Here is an 8539-nt window from a genome sequence, read left to right as displayed (position 1 = left end):
AGTGATGGACTTCTTTCGATGTGGCTCAAAAGGTCCTTAAAGGCTTCCATTTAGTTAGAAATCCAATCTATTTCGTCAATTATAAAAAATTTATAAGAAACCCTTTATTAGGTATTACTCAGAATAAATAAAAGAAATGAATCAAATAGTCACCAGGTTCACTGCGCTGACGTTGGTGCCAAGTGTATGGAACCCCAACTAAGCGTAAATAAAGGAGACCAATTTCAAACATCAACCGCCAATTCTCTCTCAAAATGTCTGATAGATTTGGTCAGCAAATATCGCTCTTTCGCTCCCAAATTGAACACAGAAGGTTACTTTTCGTTCTCAATCCTCTAACCCAACCCTAATTTATTTCTTGTTTCCAATCGTTTTTCTGGTCATCGGACTAAACTTTTTTCAATTTTTAGCAGATTTGGTGATGGAACTCTACGAATTCTCGAATCGATTATGGTTTCCAAAGATGTGAAATCGTTACTGGAAGTCCGATCGAGCTTGAGAGATTTCATGAGGCGCGAATCTCTCCGCATTCTCCATGAAATCACAGAGAAAACTGTTGAGCACAAGCTTCAGATTCTCGATTTTTTCGTTCGCGCTTTCGCTCTCGCCGGTGATGTCGAGGTTAATATTCAATCTATTTTGCAGTCTGCTTATTTCATAATTACCAGATTCATCATTGATTAAGTTTATTTTCGATTTCATCGACTTTGTGTGGATTAATATATGTTCTGGCGGTTTAGATTTGTCTTGATCGCATATTTCTGTAACTTGAAAGTAATATGAGCATCAACCTTCATGAATTGTGGTCATATCTTAGTGGTGTAGTGTTGAACTGAAATGTCACTTTTATGAAATTGTTACTTGAATTAGCTGAGCTAAGAATGCTTACTGTTTGATCATTTTATCAAAATCACGTACCAGAATAGCCCTTCAAAGTTTGTGTGTGTGTGTGTTTCATCTTCATTTTAGCTTTATGTTCATCGTTTTAAAGGTTTTTTTTCAAATAAGTCAAGAGATTAGCTTGCGAAATCCTGTCCCATTTTGCCCTGGTGGTTTAGTGATCAAATTGACTCGACCACGTGATTCAAGCATGAGCTTCCCCAAAGGACACATCACCAAAACTTGAACACGTCAAAATTATAAAGTTTTCTTCCTTTTCATGCAAAAGAAGTTATTTGAAGTCCTTTAATTCTGTAGTCTTTATAGTTTACATCTTTCTTCACTCCATAAATGACAATTAACTAGGCTCTTCTCAAATTTTGTGCAATGAAAGCTACACTGAGTGGTTTTTACTGTTGCTCGATGCATGTTGATTTGTGTTTCTACATTTTGAATGCTTCCAGAGTTGCTTGGCTTTGAGATACGAGGCCTTAACTCTGCGGGAACTTAAGTCTGCAACTAATCAGTGGCTACAAGTTTCGTACAGAGAATGGATGACCTTTGCTGAACATTCGCTAGATAATGGTTACTATTCCATTGCTAGAAAGGTAAAATTTTAACGTGTTGCAATTTCCATGCAACGTAATAGGTCATTACACAATATGTTTATTATGTTGAGTGTGTATCCGTAAGGTGGCATTTTTGACCATCAAAACCGAAGAATGGTGTTAACCAATGCCAATTAGTTTCATTGACATGGGACATGCTATGCTTAGTTTGGAGTTATACAGGCTGATGCTGTAAAGGCTCCTTTGCAATTCATGGAACATTGGAATGTCCTTTATCTTTTCGACATCTAGATAATGGTTACTATTCCATTGCTAGAAAGGTAAAATTATAATTTGTAGTAAAGGTTCCTTTGCAATTCATGGAACATTGGACTGTCCTTTATCTTTTTTGACATCTAGGAGAGAAGGAGCCATGTCGGCAGTTAAAAGAACCAATTGTAAAACTATCTGGTTTGAATAGAATTACATACAAATATCAGTTACATAATAATTCAAATTATGGGTTAATGAAAGCTTCAAATACATTAGCTGAAGCTAGTTGTAAGTTAGATGTGCTAGAGCTAATGAACTTTAATAGCAATTAGATTATTTTTGGGCTCATTCGGTGATTTTGTTGGATTCATTGCATCACCCTTTTTTTTTTTTTGAGTATCTATATGTCTTATCCACAGTTGCATTTTCCTGGAATATGTTATATGTCTTATCCATAGATTTTGTTGACATCGGGGATGGTTTATATGTCTTTGATTTTGAATGAACCAATTCCTTGCATTGAGAACTGAAGTCAGTGTGCGAAACATGACTAGCCTTGAATTTTTTAATTTATATTGGTACCCCTCGAATATCTATTGCCAGTATAAATAAATTCTTCAACCTGTTTTTTTTTTTTTCATAATGTTTTTTTGGCTTAACATGACTAGCCTTAATTTTTCTGAATACTTGGAATTATTGTGGTGGGGAAGCTGTGTACTTCACTAACTTTAGCCTTCAATTTTTGACTTCTATGTTTTTAGGCATGTGAAAATGCACTCTCATGCTTCCAGATGAATGGTGTGATTTACCCTGGAACAGAAGAGTTCTTTGAACATGATCAAGTTATTGACAAAATTAAGAGTCTAAAGGATTTTGCCGTGGCATCTGATGCTTCACGATCTGGTATGTCTTACTCATTGTGTTAATTCTTGAAAAAAAATTCTGCTCGATCGGTTGCTAGCTCTTCTTGAAACTGAGAGGTTGGGTAGTCTTAGCTGTGCTCCATCAATTCTATAGAACAAACCTAGTATTATTGCCGAACTACTGATGGTGCATTCCCTGAAAGATAGCTACTGTTTGCTCTTATACCCTTGACAGCCAATTATTTTGGCATAATCCCTGTAAGGCTTAAATCAGTATAGCATAATTTGGTTGAATGGACATTAGTGTTAAAAATCTGATATTGGTGGATTCAATAGCGTATACAAAGAAATTGATTTATATGAAAGTTTTATCAATAAACAACATTACATTTTAGAACTGCCTCATGTATGTACAAGATAAGTGTAATGTGTACTATATTTACCCGATCTCAAGTAAGTGTAACGGGCGCGGGTGTGTATCCAAGTGTCGGACATCCTCAAATCCCAAATATAAAGATATGGGGATATGTGTCCAAAAGTTGGATATGGCTACGCACTACGCATGTAAATACATTATATGTTTTATTATATTGTAATGTTCAATGATGGTATTTTATAAAAATATATTCAATTATTACTCAAATTATATGAGATGTGGTGAAGCAAAGGTTTTAGAGATGTGGTAGAAGAAAAAGGTTTCCATCCATCTCATAGATAAGAAACTCATCTCTGGTATTATGTTTGAGTTTTTTTGTTCTTCTCCAATGATGCAGAGTGAAGTATCGGAGTGTCTAGTTTAGGTTTGTGTATCGGACTTGTACCCATACCAATGTTGTGTCGACACGGGCATGTGAACGGAAATAGGAGAGGCCATGTAACATAGATGTGCTCACTAACCACCCATGCCTATATAAGATTACATGTTGAGGGTCAACTTTGATTGGTTGAATATTCTAGTGAATGGGAAGAAGGCAAAGCTTATTGGTTCATTCAGGGAAAAAAATTCTTATTGGTTCTGTTGGGCTTTATGAGTTGATTTGGTTTTATGTGGGAGATGAATTAATTAGTGATGAACAAACTCATTGAAGGCACGAATGCTGCCTTCTGGGGTTTTGTGGATGGTTTTAGCGCAACACGTTGAACATTGTGTTTCATGAAAAAGTATCAGTGCAACATAAACTGGTTGGCATGACATTTAGTCTCCAAAAAGTTGGGACACTTCAGGCTGACTGTTAAAAAATGGCACTGAAGTGGAGCAAAGTGAAAATCCACAATCTACAGTTGTTAACAATATAAGATGATCAAAATGCACTACTCACAGGTACTATTTGTTAATCTGACAGAGAAGTATATTGTGGCAAATCGATGTTACTGTGCACCAAATTATGTTACAGGTGGGATGGAATCAATGGATCTACAAATTGTACCATTGGATTAATCCCATAGTATAATTTCATTTGAGGTCTATTGTAGATCTGTAATGTTTGACAATACATCATGATTATTGGCATGCAGTTTTGACAATGTCACTATGCTTGACCTCTGGAGAACATGATTGAATGTGAGAATTTTGTGTATCCTGTATCTGTTTATTTATGTATCGTCCATTCAGCAGTCTGCAATGATGGAAGCAGTGTAGCAGACTAACTACTTTATCATGAGAAGCTTTGATTATCCAATAAGGAAACCTGTAGCCTATTAAAATCAGTATTATTTACAACGGAATAAATTCATATTGATTGAATGATTTATTTATTTTTAGTGTCTCCTTGGCAATCTTGGTGGATAATATTTGCCATTGAAGTTTTGTTTGCCATATATAAATATAAATTTATGATCACGTCTTAATCAGTCATTTCAATTGGTCTTTGGTGATAAAACAGTTCAGGCGCAGGCAGCAGAGTACTTGGAAAAGAAAACAGTGGAGAATAGCACAAAACAGCAGAGTAAAGCTACACCATGGTCAGCAAGCACTCTGTTCAGAAATGGAGTTAAGATGCGTAATATTCGAAAATTCCAAGAACACCAACTCATGCCGCAGATTACAAGTGAACCAAATGCCACAAAATATTGAGGTCCTTAGTCCTTACTACTACTTGTGTTATTGACGTACTTGACTAAATTTACATGACTTGCTATCTATTGCAGGAATAATTTGTCTAAGCAAAGTGTTGTGTTGGAATGGATAGGTGCTATGTGGACGTTGTAAGAGTTGCTCACAAGGTTAGCAAACAGTGAAGATTTTTGACGGTGACAACTCAAATGGTAATCATACATCACATGTCCAATACAATTTGTACGCTGTTCATACACAGGGTTGGGGTATTCCTTTTAGATTGGACTCCATGCCAGAAACCTACTTGATTTCGTTATTAAATTTTCTCAGAAGTTTTATATAGGTCACAAAATGAATGTATTTACTGAGTCTTCGAAGGGAATGGTGTTCTTCTAGGTGGGCATAGAGAATGGAAAGGTATGTTGTTCATACACAGGGTTGGGGTATTCCTTTTAGATTGGACTCTATGCCAGAAACCTACTTTGATTTCGTTATTAAATTTTCTCAGAAGTTTTATATAGGTCACAAAATGAATGTATTTACTGAGTCCTCGAAGGGAATGGTGTTCTTTTAGGTGGGCATAGAGAATGGAAAGGTTGCCTTGGACTGGGCTTGAGCACTGAATTTGGTGGTGCTGTGTTGGTCCACTCTGATCCCACTCTTTTAAGGTAATTTACATTACTATTGATCAGCCATTATCAGGCTGGCTGGCCTGAATATCTAGGGTCCAGATTTAGTCCTACCTACTAACCTAAAGGACATACCCAACTCCAACTATGATTTAGTCCTACATGTGCTTTATGTACTACAATACTAAATGCTACAAGAGGCATAGGGAATCTGTATTAAATTCCAAGTAAAAAAAAAAAAATGTTACATCTGCAGAAACAGATTAGCATAAGCCTCATCCATGCAATCACATGCCGATTGCATGTGCATGCTTACCCTAATCATCTTCCTAGCCATTGCCATGGACACGCGCCATGCGCCGCTAGTTTCATCCTAGGGTTCACCTCATCTAACAACAGACAGTCCCCACGTGATCGATGCTTGAGGTAGCATTCCTCTTTTCTTCCCTAATGGAGTCTAGACTAGTATATTTTTAGATAGAAATCTCTGCATTGAAAATCCAAGGCCACTCTGTTCGAGTAATTGTACCTCAGGTAAGTAAGTTGCCCTTAAAACCTCATACAAGAGATTATTGTCTAAAATGGCTTCAAGTCTCCACCATTTTAGAATTTGAAAACCATGCATGTCCCAAAAATCGAATCTTCCATATCACCAAGCGCATTTAATGTCTGCGTTGGAGTTGTCATGTTTTATTTTCTCCAAGATAAGGAAAGATGTCTGTTTTTCTCATACTTTATTCATTAGTTTATAAAACATAGTTTAAAAAATTTTACAAGGTTCTCATCCTGTCTACACCGTCTCTTCTTCCTAGAGCCTAGGGGTTTGAAACTTCAAACTGAAACAGAAACCTACGCGTTTTGTGAGGTAATATAGTTTGAAATTCAACTGTGAGAGGTCCCATTATTCTTAAATAAATAATAAGAGAGAAATAAAGCAAAGACTTGGTTTATAAGACAAGTGCGTATAAAAAAAACATATATAAGATTGTGATGACAACTAGGGAAAGAGAGCTGTTTTTTTCCTCGGAATGGAAGATTAGAAGCTTGGAATCATGTGGGAACATTAAATGCAAGAAAGGAATCTGTCTTAGGGCTCTACAACTTCTACTAATTTAATGGGATTTATTCAGAAATCTCTTGTTATAGATAAGTTCGAGCCGATTGAATATAGGTTTCGCATTCATCATATGACATGCAAACGCAATGTTTGTTGAAATTAGTATTGTCATTTTTTTGAGGACCGTGAGATCGTAAGACTTTCTCTCAAGTACGTTTAATTTTGATCTGAGGGCTATTAGTGGCTAGCAGCGGTTAAGATTGAATGGGTCCCATGGTAATTCCCCACTTCATTATTTTATCTTATTATTATTTTTTTACTTTGATAAAAATCACACTTAGACTTGGAACTGTTTTCCTTCTCTGAAATAAAAATATATATATATTTGGGCTATATTTTATTCAATTAGTATACATTGTAAGGTCCACAGATATAGTAAATAATGACTTTTTTTTTCTTCATGTTTTGCATTTCAAATTATTTGTAGATAATCACAAAGAAAATGCATGTCATCTCACTCTAACATTCGTAGTAATAAAAGGAGCACTGTTTAAATTCATGAAACACGCTAATGCAAAATCCAAAGATCCTTAACAATTTGGATGGTGACAACTATAATGACACTGTAGACGAAATGACTATTAACTCATGGAAAACATTGATGCAAAACCAAAAGACTCTTTAACAATTTGCAAACCGGCAATATTTAATAAGACAAGCTAAGGCGACTCTAACAAGAATATGTAGGTTTAGATTTCGGCTTAATTGTATTCGTATTTTAATCGTAGCGATCCGAATTGACATGATAATTAAACGTGTCGTGTTTGTATTTGACACACCAGTCCGTTTATAACTTACTTAATCCGTTTAATTAAATGTGTTAAATTAACATGTTGAGTTCGTGTTAAAAGTGATTCATTTAGTTAAACGTGTTGGATAAATATATTGTGTGTTAGTGTAAAAAATAAGTTTAATGTGTCTTGTCGTATTATTTCGTGTTTTGTCTAGTCTTGATTCATTTATTTAACAGGTTAACATGTGTCATGTCGTGTAATTGTGTTTCTTCTTGTCCCATTTAACAAGATATTTATGTCTTGATAGGGCGTTACCACAAATTGACTCCCTGTAATTATGCTGTAGACAAAGTGAAAGTCTGACAGCTCACACAATAGAACATGAGAGACCTCAAATTCTCATATGAAAACCGAATTATAATTTTCAATATTGCCTAAAATATCTTCCATATTTTTCGCATGTTGTGTTCGTGTTAAGAGTGATTCATTTAGTTAAACGTGTTGGATAAATATATTGTGTGTTAGTGTAAAAAATAAGTTTAATGTGTCTTGTCGTATTATTTCGTGTTTTGTCTTGATTCATTTATTTAACAGGTTAACATGTGTCATGTCGTGTTAGTTTTGTAATAATTGTGTTTCTTCTTGTCCCATTTAACAAGATATTTATGTCTTGATAGGGCGTTACCACAAATTGACTCCCTGTAATTATGCTGTAGACAAAGTGAAAGTCTGACAGCTCACACAATAGAACATGAGAGACCTCAAATTCTCATATGAAAACCGAATTATAATTTTCAATATTGCCTAAAATATCTTCCATATTTTTCGCATGTTGTGTTCGTGTTAAGAGTGATTCATTTAGTTAAACGTGTTGGATAAATATATTGTGTGTTAGTGTAAAAAATAAGTTTAATGTGTCTTGTCGTATTATTTCGTGTTTTGTCTAGTCTTGATTCATTTATTTAACAGGTTAACATGTGTCATGTCGTGTTAGTTTTGTAATAATTGTGTTTCTTCTTATCCCATTTAACAAGATATTTATGTCTTGATAGGGCGTTACCACAAATTGACTCCCTGTAATTATGCTGTAGACAAAGTGAAAGTTTGACAGCTCACACAATAGAACATGAGAGACCACAAATTCTCATATGAAAACCGAATTATAATTTTCAATATTGCCTAAAATATCTTCCATATCTTTCGCGTCATTAGAATTGTCTAATAATTCAAGTGAAATAAAATTTGGTTAACATTTTTGAGGCACGAAAGGTTTAATTTTGTTTATCTTTGTTTCTTGTTTGCTGAGCATTTGATTTATTTATTTTTACCACAGCTTTTGATTATCTACCCAAGCTAGGGTGTTAGTCGTGCACGGTGGTGATCAAATGAAGATGTTCGTATAAAATTTATATATTTCCATGTAATATATGTCCGCCAACA

General features: G+C 34.9%; 1 protein-coding gene across 2 annotated transcripts; it reads left to right on the top strand.

Moving 5' to 3' along the window:
• LOC132269297 (protein DOUBLE-STRAND BREAK FORMATION) lies at positions 1–6869 on the top strand. 2 transcript variants are annotated; one of them, XM_059770446.1, is made up of 6 exons: positions 1–313; positions 414–621; positions 1344–1487; positions 2462–2603; positions 4447–4638; positions 4753–6869. In XM_059770446.1, exons 1-5 carry the CDS (start codon positions 255–257, stop codon positions 4635–4637), a joined length of 744 nt encoding a protein of 247 aa, XP_059626429.1. In that variant the 5' UTR covers positions 1–254; the 3' UTR covers position 4638; positions 4753–6869. The 2 variants fall into 2 exon arrangements, with proteins under 2 accessions (XP_059626429.1, XP_059626428.1); XM_059770445.1 differs by having other exon boundaries at positions 4–313; positions 4712–6869.
• Positions 6870–8539: the final 1670 nt, after the last annotated feature.

The sequence above is a fragment of the Cornus florida genome, unplaced genomic scaffold (assembly GCF_030987335.1).
Source record: "Cornus florida cultivar Cherokee Brave unplaced genomic scaffold, ASM3098733v1 CherokeeBrave_3.0.0_Hap2_Chr08, whole genome shotgun sequence".
Lineage (NCBI taxonomy): Eukaryota > Viridiplantae > Streptophyta > Magnoliopsida > Cornales > Cornaceae > Cornus > Cornus florida.
Note: the sequence above shows the minus strand (reverse complement) of the source record. Positions and strands in the feature narration are given on the sequence as shown.